Below are 20560 nucleotides of genomic sequence, written 5' to 3' on the forward strand. Positions count from 1 at the left end.
TCCAAACTACTGTGCAAGCGAGGACTGCATATATGCATGCATACACACACACACACACACACACACACACACACACACACGGGTAGATGAGTGTGTGTGTGTATATATATATATATGCTACATACATAATGCATATAGTAAATATGCCATATATATCATATACAGTATGTACGTGTATACACATACATGCATTTTGTATAGAAGCATTTTACGTAAACATAAAATCTTCAAACACTTAGGCTAGAACACATAAATGATGATTACAAACCATTAACCGGTAATTACAAATTAAAACCATTTTTTTTTCTCTTCTGGAAGCTTGTCATGGCATTCTCTTGGACTCTACACGGTTGATATGAGCGGCTGGCCGCCGCAGAGGAAACTGAGGCACACGCGACGCGGGGTCGGCGGGCGCGGCAGGGGCGGGGCCGGGGGGGCGGCTGCCCGACCGCTCCCGCCTCTCCCAGGGAGGGCGTCCCGCAAGGCCCGCCGCCCCGGACGCCCTGGACTCCCGCCCTGGGCGCTCGCGGGGGCCGTGCCGGCCGGGAGGAGGGGGCGGTGCGGGCGGCGGCGGCTGCGGCGGCTGGAGCGGCGGGCCACGCACGGCGGCGGCGGCGGCGGGAGCGGCCGGGCACGCACGGCGACGGCGTCGGCGGGAGCGGTAGCCCCGGCCACGCGCGGCCGCGGCGGCGAGGGCGGCGGCGGCGGCGGCGGGAGCGGGAGCCGGGCGCGCACGGCCGCGGCGGCGGGAGCGGCGGGAGCTGTGGCGGCGGCGGATGGCCCAGAGCTGATCTATGCGGCGCTTGGAGGGGCTGTGTCTGCGGCGCCGGCGGCGGCGGCGGGGCCCTGCCCGCGAGCGGAGCGGGGACAAGATGAAGTACCAGAAATACCTGACGGTGCTGCAGATGGCCATCGGCGTCACCCCCTCCAACCGCGGCAGCCTCCTGCCGCTCAAAAGGAAGCTGTGGTGAGGGCGCGGCGGGCGCGGGTCGGGGCCGGGGCGGGCGGAGAGGCCGCCGGCGGCCGGGCCCGACGGGCGCCGAGAGCCGGGGGCGCAGCAGCCATTTCCGAGCCCGGAGGGCCGAGCGCCGCCGCGTCCCGCGCCCACGCGGGCAGGTTCGGCCGCGACCCTCGGCTGTGCCCCGGGATACGTAGAGCGGCGCGCTGCAGGGAGGGAGGGGCGGGGACCCGGCGGCTTACGGGCACCGGGGCACCGGTCTCCCGCCCGGGACTTGTCCTTCCAGCCCCATCCCCGCGAGTTGTGGCTCAGAATTTCCAGCCAGGCTTCCTGGGGGGCCGAGAACAATTTATTAGCTCTGCGTTTTCTGTTATTTCTCAAAGCCCATCTGCTGTGGGTACATAGTGAAGGGCAAGCCGCTCCCACGGTGAAGGGAGTAAGTTGCGAGATTTTAACGGCATTATCAGGGACTACATTTTATCTGCACGCGTTCCAGTTCCTCTGACCTGGAAACTGTTATTGGGGTAACGGGAAAAGATCGCCCTTACGAGAAAAAATGTCTGGAAGTTTTCCAGATCTGGTTTACACAGTTGATTATCTATCGGGTTGTATTGCATTGTATTAGTGTTTAAATGTGGCATATGGAATCCCCGTGGGCTGCCTAGGCATTCCATCGCCTTGGGACTTAAGTGTAAGGTTCTGTCACAAAAGAAATAGTCCAGTAAAGGGATGGTGACTATAGAAAAAATATGCCAGAATTCTTTGGTGTTCTATTTTAATTTTAAAATTTGTGGCCCGTGAGGTTCATAGAGATTTACGCACTTTAATTTTAATTGAATTTAATTTCAAAGTTATAGAGAAAAGGAAGTGAGGCTGCTTTTAGGCATTTGAGAAAAGTAGTTTCTGCTATCTAAAGCAAAATTAGTGATCCGAGGAATATAAAGATGGAGAAACCAAGAAAAAGAGTTAAAAAAAAGAAAGTGCCAATAATGGAGAATTTTGGAGGTAAGACCAAAAAATATGGCCAATGAAGTTCAAATTTCAGCTGTGCCACTTACTGTGTGACCTTAAGCAAGTTATTGGAGTATCTGTTTCTTGGTCTGTAGGGTGAGAATGATAGTATCTACCTCATGGGGTCATAACCCAGATCAACTGAGATACTACGAAGTGCCTGCCACTATGTCTGGCTGAATAATGGGTGTTTAGTGAATATTAACCCCCCCACCAATTTTTTAAAAAGAGATTTGGGGGTGCTTTGGTGGTGTAGTCCGTTAAGCCTCCAACCCTTTCAGCTAGGGTCCTGACCTGGGGGTGGTGGGTTCAAGCCCCACGTCTGGTTCTGCACTCAGTGTGGAGTCTGCTTGAGTTTCTCTCTCCCTCTCTGCCCCTCCCCACTTTCTCTCAATTCAATAAATAAATCTTAAAAAAAAAAAAAAGATTTAGTCTGCAAACGGTATTTTAATTTGAAGAGCAGCAAGTAACAACACATCAAAGACCAGACTGGTAATAGTTGGCAGTGATTAAGAAACGTCCATGGAAGAAGATTTTAGCAAATATATGAAGACTCTGCCACTATCAGGAAGCAAGTAGCAGTAACATTTGAAGATGGCTTTTCAGGTTGGTGTACAGGAAGAGAAAAGAGGTCAGCACCAGCAGTCTTTCCCCTCACTCTGCTTTTCTCTTGAGCACTTGCCAATATCTAAAGCACTACACATTTTACTTAATTGTCATACATGTTACCTCTTCCTCCCACTGGAATGTAAGTTGCATGGGGGCAGGCCTTTTTCTCTGTTTAGCTCATCACTAAGTCCCCTGTAACTGGTATCTGATACAAAATAGTTTCTGAAAAGATATGTGTTAAATAAATTAATTCTTAATGTGTAACTGGAAAGGAGATTTTCTTGATGTTAAATTTTAAAACTAAGATGTGGGAATAATGTTTGAGGAGCTGTTAGGCATGAATATTAGCATCAGTTGGCCACCAAGTCAGGATACTAGGTTTACCCTTTGTTAGTGGAGTGCTGCTTCTGAAAATACGTTCCCCAGTACAGTTCGTGAGGAGAGGACACAAAGAAATAAAATCCAGGTAACTTTTGTACTCAAGAGATTCATGTTTCAGGCAGGCAGTGAACTGAGACCATCGTTAAAAACCATCTTACTAAGAGCCTGGAAAAGGCAGGGGGATTTTGTTTAACTTCTACGCAATCTTAAATGAGCATTTCAGAATTTCTGCTCAATGTTAAGCGAATTTGCAAATGTTAATCTAGTTTCTATAGTGGCAAAGTAAAGAACATATGCTACAGAAATTCTATAGAGTGGATGGTACTTTAAACATATATACATATAGTCCTTTTTTTTTTCTAAGTTGAAGAATATTGTGCTGCGTGATTCATCTATCTCTTATATCCTCTGGAATTTATTTTCTAGATAACGTTTCATTTTGCCAGTATCAGAGCCAACGGCGCATGGAGGATTGAGACAGAAGGCACTGTTACATGGAAAGAAGATATGTGGATATGGGTTCTGACTCCAGAGTGGTGGGTGGGAACCAATAGCAAACATCAGCAAGGGTTTCAGACCTTGGAATGCCGTAGCTTATGCCCATTTACAGGCTGTGAGGGCATACTATGATAATTGGTTGTGGCATATTTGAAGATTTATATGAAGGTGCTTATGAAAATGTGTGTGCTGTGTTTCTCTCTCTTTAAATTATTTCAGTCTGTATGGAAAGACTGCATGCCTGCAAAGCTTATGCCAATGGAAGTAAAGGGTAGGGGTGAATGATCCAGGTCCCACACTTGTTTCTAGTTTGACCATTTGTGCTCATTAGCTTTCTTTTGTGCAGTATCTTTCTGCCTTTCTGATTGGCTCTGCAAGTCCTTTTAGGAGTATTATGTGTACACCACGGTTTAGGTGGAAACTAAAGCAGACAAACAGCCAGACCTGCATCAGTGGAGCACGCAAGTCTTCTCTTTGTCTCCTTCTCCGAGAAATTTAGGAAGTAGGACTGTTTGCAGTATTTGGTTCAGTAGGTGTGAGTTTGTGCAGCTTGCTTCTTGGGGGTGGGGGGTGGTCTTCTATAATTGCTGCTTATGAAAGAAGCAGAAGGGCACCGTATTTCCCAGAGCTGCTGTAAGAGATTACCTTTGACTCGGTAGCTTAAAACAACAAACTTATTCTCTAGTTCTGGAGGTCAGAAGTCTGAAATCAAGGTGTCTGCAGAGCCACACTCCCTTGAAGTCTCTTGGAGAGAGTGCTTCCTTAACCTCTTCCAGCTCCTGGTGGCTGTGGGCATGCCTTGTGGCTGAATCACTCCCCTCTCTCTCTACATCTTCACATGGGCTTGTTCATGTGTCTGTGTCTTTTCGGCTTCTTGTAAGGACTTTGTCATTGGATTTAGGGTCCACCTGGATAATCCAGGAAGATCTCATCTCAAGACCCTTCAGTATACCAGCAAAGACCCTATTTCTAAATGGGGTCACTTTCATAGGTTCCTGGGGTTAGGAAGAGTGGAGAGGAAGGGCACCATTCAATCCAGTACAGGTACTGAGGCCAACTGCTCTTCAGTGGGTGCGAAGCCCAAATAATTGTTTCATAATAATTTTATGTTGTCAATCTTGATTTTTGCATTGAGTGCTGGTAGGAATGTTTACACTGATCTTAGGGGGGAAAAGAGTGTCATTTCATTTTCTTCATGCCTCTAAATATATTTTTCCTGGTTATTTGATTCAGTAATTATCGAAGGCCATATGGCATCAGTTCAGTCATTCAAGTAGTTTAGTTGTCCAGTAATCAGATTCTGGAAATAAGAAGAGCTGCCATTCATTGAGCTTATTACCTGCTGGCCCAGTATAAGTGCTTTCCAAGCAGCCCTCGTGTAACCAGCAGCACCCCTATGAGGTAGGTGCTGTACCTTCCCAGTTTTACAAATGAGGTCATTGACTTGCCCAGAGTCACACATCAGGTTTTATACCAGTTGTTGGGCTTAAAAACACATTTGAGCAGGGACATGACAGTCTAGAAAGGAAGAACAACTGAAAACAGGTACGAGATGACTGGAAAATGCCTTATAGAATGTTGTTTCTCCAGGGGTGGCACATAGTCCCCTCATGGGTCCCAGAGGTTCCCCTGATTTGTATGGCTCTAAATCCAAGTCCTTTCTTGGTTTCTTTTTTTCTTTTCTTATTCGTTGAGGTGTAATTGACATACGACATAATTACTTTCCGGGGTACAACATAATGCTTCAATATTTATGTTTATAGCAAAATGATCAGTACAATAAGTCTAGTTAATATCCATCCCTTTCTTAGTTTCTTTAATGAGCAAATTATAGGCAATTGTATACCTTATTATTCATAAGTACAACTAAAGGCCAGCCATGTATATAAACCTTTTTTTTTTTTTAAGATTTTATTTGTTTATTTGACAGAGTGAAAGACAGCCAGTGAGAGAGGGAACACAGGCAGGGGGAGTGGGAGAGGAAGAAGCAGGCTTCCAGCAGAGGAGCCCAATGTGGGGCTTGATCCCAGGACCCTGGGATCAGGCACTGAGCTGAAGGCAGACGCTTAACGACTGAGCCACCCAGGCGCCCCCATTTATATAAACCTTTTAAGTGAACTCTTTAGGTTCCTGAAGGCTGTTACTTATAGACAAAAATTAGCATTTTACTAGCTTTTACTGAAGCATCCTTCATAAGGATTCGGTATCCTTCTAAAGTCAGCTGCCCTGCTGTACTTAACAGTATCTCAAGGCCTCTGTTCTCTGTAATTCCCCTTGTTTGGGGAAAGATGCTTTGCTATCACACATCAATATTAATCTTGAGTTGGTTGTGACTATCAATTCCTGATATTTTAAAATTAAAATCTTATAGAAAGATTGTTAAGTGTTAACTTTTGTTGGTGATTTGTTCTTGTGTAAATGCTTTGTTTTTACCATCTTGATTATTTTTGCCCAATTCTATGTTATTACTGAGATCTTTTCCGCTAGAAATTAGAGATGGGTGAGGTAGATAAGTTTGGAAGTTGTTTGTTCCAAGTGAACCATGGTCAAAAATGGTTGTGAGCCAAAATTCCTGAGTTAGAAACAAAATGAGAGGTTGGACCCTGGGTTTCTGCCTTTCAAGCACGCCAACCATGCCCACAAGTAAAAACAGGGTCCCATTAGGGAAGTTATGAAGGGAGTGGAGGGAAGCAGGAATTTTCTCCCCAATCATCCCCTAGGGATGATTCAATGGAATTAAGAATTGGGAAAAGAAAAACTTCATTGTAAGCTAAATATTGATTTCCCCAGAGTTCAAGGGAAAGTATCCAAAATGCTTGTATCTCAATTACTAACTTTATTTTTCCGGTCGTCAGGGATCATTCTCCTAAATATTTGGGAAGTGTCTGAGTTATTCAGTTCAGACCACCAACAGGTTGAGAGAGAGTGGGACTTTGGGATTAAAAATACTCCTCGGGTGCCTGGGTGGTTCAGTTGGTTAAGCGTTTGAGTCTTGATTTTGGCTCGGGTGATAATCTCAAGATCGTGAGAATGAGCCCCACATCAGGCTCTGCACTGGGTGTGGAGCCTGCTTAAGATTCTCTCGCTCCCACTCTGTCTGCCCCTCCCTCTGCTTGCTTGCTTTCTCACTCTCTCTCTCTCAAACAACAACAACAACAACAAGTACTCCTTATACTGCCCGTTGGGAAGAACTGTCCTTGGTGAGCTTTTTGTATCTCAGTATAGCTCATCTACGTGAGTTGTGAATATTCCTCTGTATTCTTATGAGTGTCCAGCAGAAAAGTATTTGAACACACATATCCCTGCCCCAAGACAAATACTTATTCTTATAGACAGTAGTAAAACAAAAGGAAGTGACGTCTTAAATTCCCCTGTATCTCAGTACCCTTCTACTTATATATGAGTTAACATTGAACATTGTTATCTGGAACCATGTTCGTTCCTTTTCTTTTGTCCCCACCAAAGAAAAAGGGATCATTACTGAACCATATGCTTTTTAACAGTTGACCTCTTGGCTTCCCAAAGACCTGGTCAAAACTTTAAATTACTAAATCACTGTGTAGGAGCCTGGTTCTATGCCTAGATAAGGCACCTTCCTCCTGAGGAGTCTGTGGGTGGGGTGGAATCAGACCTGATATTCACCTGCTATATATCAGTTCAGCTCTACTCTTTAGTAAATGTTTTTATTATGATCCTGGTGGGAAGGGGAGGATTCATTCTTTTGGTTATATTTAGGGTTTTTTGTGTGTTTTAGTCACTGGACTTGGTATTACATTGAGTTAAGTCTGATAAATTTCTTGGCTGTCAGTCATTTATAAATTTGGTAGATATAAATTCTTATCACAGACTTTAGGTTTTAGGTTTGGAAAAAAGGTAAATAATGATACCTTTCTTAGTCAAATGAGAGAAAAACTTGTGAAAAATGTCTTTGTCAAAAAGTTTATATTAATTTCTTATCGTACAATTGTGCCACATAATGCCGTCAAAGTAAAGTGAGAGAAAAGAAGCATAATTTAAAACTTGTATATTGTTTTACAGCTCTGTTTTTCTTTCCCATGCGCCCACTTTTCTTAAATGAAATTCTTCATTATTTTCATGGAAGCTTTTACTCTGCAGAGAAGAGAGCAAAACTGTACAATGTACAACCTTTTTCTGTATTGAGACTAATGAAAGTGACATCATCAGAATTTTATTCTGGGAGGTGACTTGAAAGGTGCACTTATTGGCAATTCAATGAAATAACAAAAATGTGAATTAAAAAAGCCACAACAAAAATACTAAGAGTGAGTAAACGATACCAAATGCCATCAGTGGACGAGCATTTTTGTGGAATCTCTGAAATGTACTTGCTAGTTAGAGATAGATCTAGAGAAAAGCCTTGCAGGAACCATCGTCCAGGAAATGTGCAGGAGGACATTTCTGCACAAAGAGTGGTTGATAGCTTGCAGCAGCCTTCAAGGGATGGGAGAAGCAGAGGACGCTTAGGGAATTATTCACATTTGATGCACTAGGTTGGTTGATGCCTTGCCTCACTAGTTTGCGACAAGTTGTGGACAATAGTGTTGCATTCTCACTTACCAAGGCAGTGAATGTGGGCCCTTGGACCCGAGAGACAGGGCAATACCTGGGATGGCTACTGAGTCCTCTGACCAGAAGAGAAGTTACTTTGTAGCAGCGTGTCCCATCTCCCTGCCAGAGTTGCCAAAGGCAGGCCACAGTAAATGCGACAGTGCAGAAACAGATGTTCTCTAATACGAATATAAGCAGACATTAAAAATCACCAAACAGTTGGAGAAAGCCAGTATTAAAAGAATTACCATACTCAACAAACAAAAGAACTAATCCCTGAGAAAACAGAAAAACCTTGGATTAAGATGGTTATTTTCAGAAAGATGCAAGAGAATATCATATTAATAAAACACCACACTCGACACTTTAGAAATTTAACCTTTGCTCATTAAGGTGAAAGAGAATGGCTGAATTGGCAAAACTGAAAAGCAAGTGAGCAATCTGGAGGAGTAAGCTAAAGAATCACAAAAAAGCAAAGGGATCAAAAGTATGAAAGAGAAATTAGGAGACCTTGAGACTATTTCCAAGGAAGGGTGGAGCTTTTGGTAGGGTTGCACTGGTGCTGGAAAAGAAGAGAAATGAAGGCGTTTTAAATGTCATTTCTTGTATAATAGGAGAGACGAACACCACTGAACCCTAGATGTTGAGAGAAGTATTTCAGTTTAAATATATATGTGTGTATATATGTATTGTGGAAATGTAGATATATAAATATATAACATATATAAACATGTGTATATGTATAGTTAGCTAGAGTTATTGGAGGGGAGAAAGTCCAGGGACGGGTGGAGAGAGAGAAAACACAGTCATACTAAAACGGTGGAAAGAAAAAGAAGAAAGCATTTAAATTTGAAAAACACAAACTATAAAACAGCATGGCAGGAATAAATCTAAACATACCAGTAAACACAACAAATTTGAATGGATTAAGTTTCTCTCAAAAGATAGGGATTCTCAAATTGGGTATAAAAGAAAAGCATCCAGTCACATGCTGGTAAAAAATTAACAAGAGTTAAAGGTATAGCTAAAGGGGGGGGGGAGCAGGGTGGAGACAGCAGGGACTTGGAAAGGTTGAAAATACAAGCACAAAAATAAGCCAAGGAAAGGATAATATGAAAATGTAGATGGGGAAATTATGAGACAAAATTGCGATTAAGATAAAGTCTTTTATTGGAACAGAGACTTTTAATGTGATAAAAAGTTAAATCCCTAAAAAGATATATGCAACTAATGAATCGTTTAACATCAAAAACTAATGATGTGCTATATGTTGGCCAACTGAACATAATAATAAAAAAATAATACAAGAAAAGATATGAATTATAAACATTAAGGCATCTAATAAAACAGATTTGAAATAGGTAAAGGAAAAACTGACATACAAAGATTCATTGCCAAATCCATATTTGTGGTGGGAAACTCTGTAATTGTCTTTTTTAAGAGAAATCAGTCCTTCAGCAAGATAAATATAACGAAGGACGCAGAGAAGTTGAGATATAAAAGAAAATAAAATGATAAAGTCACCCATTTAAGGACAGCCCCACTCCCACATGAACATTCTTCTATACTGCTGATGGAAGTGTAAATTGGGAAAGCTTTTTGAAAGGTAGTTCTTAGCAATACCCGGAAACCTCTGACCCTGCATTTTACTTCTAGCGCTCTTTCTTAAGTAAACACTGTGTTTGTACCCAGAGATGTCAGATATGTTCATTGCTTTATAGTGTGATAGCAAACATTTGAAGACTAAATGCCCATTGATGGGGAGTGGTTGAATAAATTGTGGTATACCTGTGCAGTGGAATACTGTTTAGCCATTAAAAAGAATGAAACACATAAGTTCAAGCCCCATGTCGGATGTAGAGATTACTGAAAAATAAAATCTTTTAAAAAGAGGAAGGGGTGTTGCCTGGCTGGTTTAGGTAGAGTATACAATTCTTGATCTCGGGGTTGTAAGTTCAAGACCCACATTGGGTATAACGATTATTTAAACATAAAATCTTTAAAAAATAGAATGAAATGGATCTGGGTTATTATGGGAAGAGCTTCAAGATATATTATTAAGTGAAAAAATAAGGTGCAGAGCAATGTGAACAATTTGGTCAGTTTGCTAAAAAGCTTCAAAAGGAGACTAACACATACATAAAAAGGATGAGCATTTGTTTGGGAGGTTATACAAAGAACTGTTAGTGGTGATTGTCTTTGGGAAAAGGAATGGGGATTTGTGATGGGGGGAGAGACAGGCTTTACTTTTCATTTTTGCATTTTTCATACTCTTTAAGTCTTCTGACTATAGAGACATAGTACTTTTATTTTAAACTGCAGCCATACCTACACTAGTCTATTTTATGATATTCACTCCCATCTTATTACAAGTCAGATTTACTTTGCTATAGCCCATTCAGTGTGTCCTTTTCCAGCAATGAGAGACCTATTTTTTTGAGAGAGAGAGAGAGAGCACACACAGAGGGGGAGGGGCTGAGGGCGAGGGGGAGAGAGGAGAATCTTAAGCAGGCTCCATGCTCAGCCCTGAGCCCATTGCAGAGTTCAACCTCAGGACTCTGAGATCATGACCGGAATGGAAATGAAGAGTCGGATGCCTTACTGACTGAGCCACCCAGGCTCCTCGTGAGAGACCTATGCCTTTCAGACAACATTTTAAATATAAAATATTAAGTAGGTCAGGAAAGTTGAAAAGTATACAATCATGGAACGTATAGAAGCAGGAAATATGATCATAAAATAAGGAAACTGATTTTCATAAGCCACACTTAACAAATCAGCCTTACTACTTAAGTCTTTGTCATCTCTAAGACGATAATCCACTAAGCGGTTTCCTCCCAGGTTCCCAGGGCACCTTCTAAGGCTGCCAGCAGTAGCGGCACAGAAGTGATGGAACACGTGACAGTCTTGAGTGTGTGTTTATGTGTATGACCATGTACTGCCATGTGCATATATATAGATGACTTAGATTATTTACCATTTCCTCTTATCTGTATTTTCTTGGTTCTGTAATCATGCTGAATTAAGTGTCGACGGTCATGTTTAAATCTTTAAAAGTTATTTCCATGCTTAAAAAAGCATGCCGAATGGTATTTGTGGTTGCACACAATGACGGGTTACTTGCACTGAGTGTGCTAGGCACTGGGCTGAGCACTTGATAAAGAACTACCTGGAGGGGAGCAGATGCCTCCCAGTTACCTAGGAAACTTCAGTCTGGCCTTAATTGCTGCTTTGATGGTCACAGAGTTGACTTTCAGTGAATCTTCATGTAGAAATGTTTGAACCCTGTCAAGAAAAATTTCTAAACTGGCAAGCTGCTGAGAAATACTTAGAAAGGGTATCTGATCAGAGGTAGCTCCTCTGTGGTTCTCAGCTTCTTGCTTGAAAAAGGAGCGCGAGATTTCCAGAGCTATCCTCAAGTAAATACCTATCTCATACTTGAGAAACCTATCTACCTACAAACCCGTCTTTTAAGTTTTTTCCACTTCTTGCAGGGTAACGCCATCTTCTGAAAATCCGAATGGTGCTACTTCTAGCGTCAGCCAAGGAAAACCTTCTTTAAGACGAATAAAAGGGAGACTGCACAGAAGCAAAAGCCTTGATAGCATCGATTTCTGTGAACTCACTGTAAGTGGCCTGTGCAGTAGTTTTTTATTTTTCGAAGAATATGAAAACTTTAATTTCATTATTTTGATTTTCATGAAAACACAACAGTCTTATTTTGTCGTGAGCATCTTTTTGCGATAAAAACTGGCTTATCCAACAGGTTACCAACCAGAATACTTTGTTAACTGGTATCCATGTGAAACATTTGTAATAAGCAATTCTGATTCAAAGACCAAGATAAAGAAATGCTTCCTGAACTCTGCAACAGACATTGAAATAAGTTCAGTGGAGTATTAATGTAAATTTCTTTTTTTTTTTTAAAGATTTTATTTATTTATTCGACAGAGGGAGACAGCCAGCGAGAGAGGGAACACAAGCAGGGGGAGTGGGAGAGGAAGAAGCAGGCTCATAGCGGAAGAGCCTGATGTGGGACTCGATCCCGTAACACCGGGATCACGCCCTGAGCCGAAGGCAGACGATTAACCGCTGTGCCACCCAGGCGCCCCTTAATGTAAATTTCTTAGCAAATTACAAATCCGAATGTTAATGTAAGTAGAGATCTAAGTGTTTAACCCCAAATAGCCAACTTTAGGCAGTGCCAGAAAATAGAGTTACTTAGACATTATTAGGAGAGATCCTGATTCAGTTAATGCTGGTGCTTTCTTTCTGTTCTAAGTGATTCACATTAGTGGTCATATCCTTTTTATTTTTTTCCAGGCCAAGTGACAGGTTTTCATGTGAGTATGTGAAACATTCATGCATGTTTTTAGAGGAACAGGAACACTGGCACTTTCAGTCCCCACTGTCCTTTGCTATTAATTATATTGTCCTAGTTCATCAGAGATACTGCAGTGCTATAAAGGACATAGTAGAATTTTCTTTGCGGTAAGAAGATTTTATTCATATTTATGTATTGTAGGGTTCAATGGCAAATTAATGGATATTTAGGATGTTTAGTAGACCAGATGTGTTCACTTCTCCCCTTCGAGCTCTGAAAATTTCTGAATTCTAAAAGTACCATTGACCATACCTGTTTCAAACAGTGGTAACAGAGCCTTTCTCTTTTTGAGGATATGACTTCTGCACCTTTTATCTATAATTGATGAAAACAGAAGTTCAGTAAATGTGTATACTCTATTTTTTAATTTTTAAAATTATTCTTATTAAAATAATTACACTCAATTTCGCCTAAAAGTGTGCCTGACCATTTTGTGACACAAGACAGCAGAAGGTGAAATGTGACCTATCAGAAGACATTTAAGCAATAACTGAGAAAAAACAGCAAATTGTTGCTAAGTAAAACTAACAATTAAAATAACTAAAGAAAACAGAAGTATGATTTAATATAAAGAGAATTGCCTTGCAAAAGTGAAACACTGAATTGAGAAGCAGATTTGAATTACTTTTTGGAGCATAAAAATGGAAATTGGAATTTTATCGGGTTTTTGTATGGTATTAAACACTGTCATTATGGGAGGTAGTCCAATAACTAATAAATGTGGCATGTCCTAAAATATGGTTTGCTTACTTAATCACGGTCTCTGGTTGGGGACGAGGTTAAAATATCTGTAGAATATGACAGGAAAATAAAGATTTCTTTCATGTACTATTGCTCTCAGTTTCCCAGAAATAGAAATAGATATTTTCAGCTGTGAGGAAAAGTTGGCAGAGCTATCTTTTTATCATGATGAATATGTCTTAAAATTATTGATAATTCATTACCTGCCTTGTGCCATGGAAGAGTTGATCTGGCTCAAGTGAGTACACTTCAGGCAAGGAAAAAATAACACTACCCGGTGCAGTTAACATCTGCAGAAATTTCTTTCTTTTTGATGATCTTTCCTATTTGACTTTATCTCAAAAGCGAAATGTCTTAGCATCCCCGGAGGGAAGGCATTTGACACTGAGGTTAAGCAAGAGAAGTAAAGTTGAGGTTGAAGAAAGGTCCACTCCAGGGAGGAGCATGTGTTCAAGGACTATGTCTGTGGTTTTCTGCTTTCTGGAGAGTACATCAAAAGTCCATGGATGTTGGTATACTGATATTTCATTTCACTAATGAAATGTAATTACAGTTCACCCTTGAAGATTGCACGGTTTAGAGGCGTCCACCGTCCAGGCAATTGAAAATCCAAGTATAACCTGATTCCCTGGAAGCTTAACTACTGATAGCCTACTGTTGGCCAGAAGCCTTTCCAATAATCCATTAGCACATATTCGATATGTTACATGTATTATATACTTGATTCTTAAAATAAGCTGAACTGGAGAAAAAGTGTTATTAAGAAAATCGTAAAGGAGAGAAAACATGTTTATAGTACGGTATTGTAAAAAATCTGCATATAAGTAGACCTATCGGCTCAAACCTGTACTGTTCAAGGGTCAACAGTACTGCAATCATTAGACTTTTTTTGCAACTGGAGTTCCTTTTCCTTCTCAGGTTTTTGCAGTCATGGGTGGTAGGACAGCAATCTTTGAAGATTTTTAGATTCTTAGAAATTTTTACAATGAGCATGTTCCATTTTTAGGAAAGCAATAAACTGATTTTCCAAACAATAGAGAAATTTTAAACAAGAGCCTAACAGCCTGGCTACTCCCACTATCTACCATAAGCTATGGCAACTAATATTATAATATTCAAAATACCTAGGGGCAGATAGCATCTTTAGCATGGGAATGAAAAAGATGTTTTCCCCTCTGCTTCTTAAGTTCAGTCCTTTTAAAAGAAGGAAGTGCTGGGGCGCCTGGGTGGCTTAGTCAGTTAAGCGTCTTCCTTTGGCTCAGGTCATGATCCTAGGGTCCTGGGATCGAGCCATGCATTCGGCTCCATGCTCAGTGGGGAGTCTGCTTCTCCCTCTCCCTGCTGTTCCCCTGCTTGTGCTCTCTCTCTCTATCAAATAAATAAATAAAATCTAAATAAATAAATGAAGAAAGTGCTACTCTTGAAAAGTAGATTAGAAAAGACTCTCACAAGGGGAGAAAGGTATTCAGATCTGTTTTTCTCACACAGTTGACTGTAGTGTAATCGTGGAAAACCACACTTTAAAGCTTTAGCCAGAATGTCTAAAGGGCAATTACTTGGTAAATGATGGTCAATTATATAGGAATAGATACTTCTCAACCCCTTTAGGAAATAGTTGAGCCACCATAGGTATCTGTAGTTCAAAAAAGACTGAAAATTCTGTCATATACTATTTTTAAAATCTGTAAAAATTTTTATTAGATGTATGGCTCCCTTTGACTGCCAAAGTAACTGGCAAACCTTAAAGTAGGAAGATTTAAACTTAGTTCATTATCTCCAGTCATAGTGCATATATCAAATTTGCATGACCAACAGGATAACATGTATATTTTTATTTTCACATTTTACTTTTAAGTTTGACCAAGAAAAAATACAATTTTTATTGCTTTTGGAAGAACATAGCAAACGGAGCAAGAGGTCTACTTGCTATGCATTCAAGGTCCAATTTCTGGCTGAGAAACCTCAGGTTCCAGCTGAGATGGTTGGCTTTGGTCCCGGGCGTCAGATTGATGCCATTTCATTCCTGGGGAGAGGTGATTGTTTCGGCTTTCTCTGTGGGGATTAAATGGGGTGGGCATTCTAGTTCGTTTTGTAAACCCTACAGCATAAATGACTGACTTCCTAGTTCACTGGAGGAGGCTGGAATCCATCCAGTCTCACTAGTCCATGAGACAGTGGCCCAGAGAACCGTGGTAAAATTTTCTTAGGCAAGGCCTGGACTGGACAAGTCTTTTGTGAACACATGTTTTGCCTGGAAAACCTGAGCCTTTCTTCGACACATTTTCATGGGTAAAATGCTATAAAACCATTTGACGAGTTCTCTTTTTTCCCTCAAGGTAATGGAGTGATATATTGATAATCGATGTGAGGAAGAAAAGTGACCATTTGTCTTGGACTCGGTTAATGGTGTTTATATGCTTAGCTGTTCCATTTCACTCTGGGTCATTGGCTGTTTGGAATGATCAGATTGCATTGACTCTCTGTCTCTTCCTGCCTCTCAGATTCTAAGTGTATAGTCAAAACATTTTTAGTGATAATTTAAAAATTCAACAGATTGCTTGAAATTTTACAGCTTCTCTTGGTTGTACATCCTTCCGAAAACAGAAAAATGGAGCCAGTTGAGTAGGATTCATTCAGTGGGGGGAGGCTCTCCTGAATATAGACTTACGCAGTTTATTTCCTGCTTTGTGGGTGTAAGTCTAGATTGCTAATTTTCTCTTTCTGCCAACAGGCAAATACTACAAAAAGTTTTATGCACGATAAAGAGAAACAATGAACCAATTAATAGTTTATGGCTGTGTTCCCTTAGCCTTGGATGAGAGACAGTTTCAGTCGTCAGCAGGAACCATTAGGCAAAAACGATACATTTTAAAATCTTCAGATTTTTTGTCATTAGAGGAAAAATATGTGAAAATAAGATACTATTTGGAGTATTACATTTGTGTACATTTTGGGGCTAATAAGTTACATTTCACTGCTGCCTGAGTATAAGGTAGTTCTCTGTTTTTTCTTAATGATCAGTGATTTTTCACATCTGAAAAGCTACTTTTCTCTCCTGATAAAGAGGAGTCTCCATGTACGCTCATAGAAAATATTAGTAACCTGTGGAGATATCGGTGATAGAAATTTTCTCCTTCTCCTTCTACCCTTTAAGACCTCCTCCGTGAGATCTGTGGGACACTGAGAGATTCTAGAGCCGTGTTTTAAAACTAAATAGCTATTTGACTTTGAACACTTACCACATTTGCTTTCTTGGCATGATTGGGTGCCTGACTGGTGAATAAGGAGCTGGGCACCCCAAGGTGAGAAAATGGTGAAGGTGAACATGTGAAGGGACACTGAACACCAAGTTAACTTGCCTCCCATTTTGCTGGGAAGGGACCAGCCACTTCTCCCCTTTCTCACTCCTGCTCGATTACCACTGTCCACCTCACCGTCAGTATGAGAACTTAGAAGGAACAGCAGTGAGCATTGGGGACCCCTTTGCTTTGGGTGTACAGCTGTTCTTTCCATCCTGAGCTCTAGTGACATGGGCATCTTTCTGTTCACTTTTACAAATCTCTGTGTCATTGTAGGTGTTGGCCCCAAGACCACCAGCGGGTCTCCTCACTGTGCCCTCAACTCTTAGTGCATGTTTTGTTCCTGATTGTATCATGGACTTCAGTTCCTCAGAGACAGGAAACATGTATTTAATAACCCTCTAAACGCTAAGCATGACAGATTTTATGCTCATTAGGTATTTGTTGGTTGATTATTCGTTGACCGATTGTTTCATGAGCTGACTGTGGCAGCTCAGTAGAGAAAAGCTTAGAGACCATTAAATGTGAACATAGTGGGTATTAAGAAGTAAGAGGAGATATAAAATGATGTAACTCATTTGATACAGAGTCAGGTAAAGTAACCAAATCATTCTATTGACTTTTCTTATGGGAAACATGCCTGAATACCAAGAAATAAGGGGGAAATTTTTGAAAGAGCCAAAGTAGATATTGTGGTGGCATTAGAGGTATCGGAGGTGGTAGTGGAGGTGGAGGTGGTAGTTTTGGTGATGAAAGTAGAGGTGGTGAGGAAGGTGGTGGTGGTGAGGGAGCTAGAGGTGGTGATGGTGGTGGTGATGGTGGTGATAGAGGTAGAGGCAGTGATGAAGGTGGAGGTGGTAGTGGGAATGGTGGTGGTGGTGAGGGAGCTAGAGGTGGTGATGGTGGTGGTGATGGTGGTGATAGAGGTAGAGGCGGTGATGAAGGTGGAGTGGTAGTGGGAATGGTGGTGGTGGTGAGGGAGCTAGAGGTGGTGATAATGGTGGTGGTGATGGTGGTGATAGAGGTAGAGGCGGGATGAAGCTGGAGGTGGTAGAGGTAGAGGTGTACACACCCATTATCATTAGTCTTTTGTTGAACTTTCTGAGAGCAAACTGTAGATATGATGTCCCACAGCCCCTAAATTTTGACACGTTTCGTTCCCCCAAGCAAGGTCATTCTCCACTTAACCACCATGTAACCAAATCAGGAAATCAACGCCGACACGATGATACAGTCCAACCTACAGTTCCCATCCTAACTTCACCACTGTCCCAGTGGTGTCTCTCTTTCCTTCCTGGTGCAGGATCCCATCTAGGAACATGCACTGGTTTTAGGTGTCATGTTTTCTCCTTGACAGTTTTAAAGAATCCTCAACCTGGAGCCATTCAGTGTTTCTCATGACTAGATTCAGGCCATGCGTTCTTGGCAGGAACAGAGGACCTGCCCTCACTAGTCCCAGTTCACTGAGCATCTGGCCTCCTCACTGGCTTGGGTGTCAGTGAACTGGACACAGGAGCGTGCTGTGGCCCATTCCCAACCCTCCCTGAGGATATGCATTGCTCTAGGGTACAGGAATCTACCAGAATTATCACTCTCATTAATTTTCCAAAGTGAGGGGCATCAGGTAGGCTCTTGTGCAGAACAAAGGAATCTGGCTATTTATATACGTTTAGGACTTCCAGAGGCCAATCTGAATCCAGTTTGCTAATTGACAACCAATTAGTAGTAGACAGTGTACCCTTAATGGTTATTTTCTTGATTAAACTGAAAATCCAGATATTTCTAGGGGGCTCTTATAGACAGCCTTGCAAGGACTCTTGTTTTTTTAAAAGATTATATACATAATGGCTATAAGCTGTCTACTCCTGTGAGTATTGTCAGCCTCCACCTCTATCTAACAGGGTGTTTTGTATTGGTTCTGCAGGTCAGAATTCTGTATCTTATGCCTCTGCCGACATCTCCCTTCTTTAGTTTCTTTTCACTGGCAACTGCTTCTTGACAGGTTTGTTGGCTCTGATTTTAGGCAGGATTGTATTCATGAAAACTGAATAGAAAATATAGATGGGCTTTTTAGAAATTTAGATCTTAATGAAAACAATAGAGAAATATTATTTCAAAAAAGAGAATATGAGGTCTTCAGTATTCTACCTTAATGCATATTTCATAGTATTTTGAAAGCAGTTCTTTGATTTTGCCTCTTTCTAGGGCTTAGATGCCATCCTTGTTGGTTTGGCTGGAGAGCAGCCAGCCACTGTCCTCTCCCTGTCTCCAGCCACAGCCTTGCTTCTCTTCATGCTGGTCAAGGCACCAGCCCCACAGCCAGAACATGTCCAGGCCTCATTTGAGGTTCATCTGGGACCCCTCTCCTTCATATCTTTCACACACACCACCACTACCATCATCATCTTGTCTGCTGTTCCAATGGTCTGATCTAGTAGAGAGAGCAGAAACATAAACTGTGAACAATAGTGGAGGCAGTCCAGGGTGCCTCCAGGGAATATGGAGTGCTTGTCTCGGCCTGGTACAGCAAAGAATCCCAAGAAGGTCACCCTTGAACTGGATTAGGGAAGGACACATCTGACTTTGTTCGGGAGCAAAGTGGGGAGGAGGTAATCAGGTTGAAGGAGCAGAGTCAGGAGTGGAGACAGAGCTGAGAACTACCAGGGGTGTGGAAGGACACTACAGATTGTTCTGAACCCCAGAGCTCCGCAGAGATGCCCAGGGCTGGGCTGGGTGTGTCTTGAGCCCCCATCCTCCTCTCCAGCAGAAGTAGCTCTGCTTTGATCTGTTCTACCGGAAGGTGGGAGGGACACACAGCATCTCATCTGGAGGAAACAAAAAGATTCTGCCCCTAGGATGGCTTTGTGAACTAAGAGGGCTGATACTAGAACGAGAGAACACTAGTTCAAAAGTAGAGGAGTAGCCAAAAAAGTTCATGGATAGATACTAGAGAAGCCAAGGAGGGCAGTTTCTAGAAGGGAGTGAATTATTCACAGATACATATGGCCTCAAATAGCCAGGGGAGGGCGAAGCAACTTGGACCTGCCCGTGATTAGAGAAGGTCATTCAAGGAGCAAGAACTAGGGCTTGTCTTTTCCTTTGTTTTTTATCTTGAAAGGAGGAATAATGTAATTTTTTCATACAGACACAGAACAAAGAGAGCATCAGCACTCTGAAATCTACTGATGTCATAGACTCTGACAGTTATGTCACATTTCTGACAGTTATGGCCCCCACCACCCCAAATCTGTGACCGGGGCACATGATGGTGGAACTCACCCTCGGGATGCTGTGCCTATGGTGGTGAGCGGGCACAAGGGTGGGAGGGGACGTTTGGAGGTGGTTGGTGATACCAGTCAAGGCCAGCGGGGCGGGCCGGCAGGCCGGAGAAGGTTGAAAATAGAGAAATAAAAAGAATATTTTCACGTGTGCTGCATGAGTAAATGTATGGAAACAATTCTTCTTTATCTAAAATGGATCTGCGTCAGGTTCTCAGAGATGATCTAATTTCATTATTTTTCGCTTAATGGACGGAGTCATTTGATTTCCACATTTGTTATGGGGCAGACTAAATAACCTCTGAGGAACGTAACAGATAATGCAGAATGTGTGTGTGTGTGTGTGTGTGTGTGTGTGCGCACGCACACACAGTTTCCAGTGTGGAGAAAACTGGTCGCATTTCTCTTTGAAACAGACATTATTGTGTTCCTTGATGAAAGCGTGTTAACTCACCTGGTCATTACCTGACTTCTGAGCATTAGAATAGAAGCAGAAGTCTCAGAACATGTCGTTTGCCATCTCTGTAATGTATTCTATTTTGGGGAAGCCACACAATGTCGTAGTAGCTGACGACACCCAGCAGACAGGTGCAATGAGGGCCACACACCCCGAGTGCACCTGTTCTTCACACTGGCTTAGGGGGCCTGAGAAAATAAACCAGGAGGAACGAGTCCTTCCGTTTCCTTAGTGCTTTACTGTTTTCGTTCCTGCAATGAATGGGGGCACGAAATATTGATTTCTCTTCAGTGATGACTACACAGCTTGCAGGAAGTCTCCTTCCTCAGAGCCTGCTTTGGGTGCTGTCACAAGACAGTCTTCCCCTGATCTCCT

General features: G+C 42.1%; 1 protein-coding gene across 7 annotated transcripts in view; it reads left to right on the forward strand.

Annotated features, from left to right (window-relative positions):
* The first annotated feature begins 779 nt into the window (after nucleotides 1–779).
* The window catches only part of TJP1 (tight junction protein 1), a 241216-nt gene continuing 221435 nt past the window's right edge, over nucleotides 780–20560 (forward strand). For all 7 annotated transcript variants that reach the window (XM_045795363.2, XM_045795364.2, XM_045795365.2 and 4 more), the window contains exons 1-2: nucleotides 780–967; nucleotides 11521–11653. In XM_045795363.2, the coding sequence (XP_045651319.2) occupies nucleotides 795–967; nucleotides 11521–11653 (306 nt within the window). In that variant the 5' untranslated portion in view covers nucleotides 780–794. The remainder of the gene's footprint in view (nucleotides 968–11520; nucleotides 11654–20560) is intronic.

The sequence above is a fragment of the Ursus americanus genome, chromosome 28, assembly GCF_024610735.1.
Source record: "Ursus americanus isolate L20-20 chromosome 28, mUrsAme1.1.p, whole genome shotgun sequence".
Taxonomy (NCBI): domain Eukaryota; kingdom Metazoa; phylum Chordata; class Mammalia; order Carnivora; family Ursidae; genus Ursus; species Ursus americanus.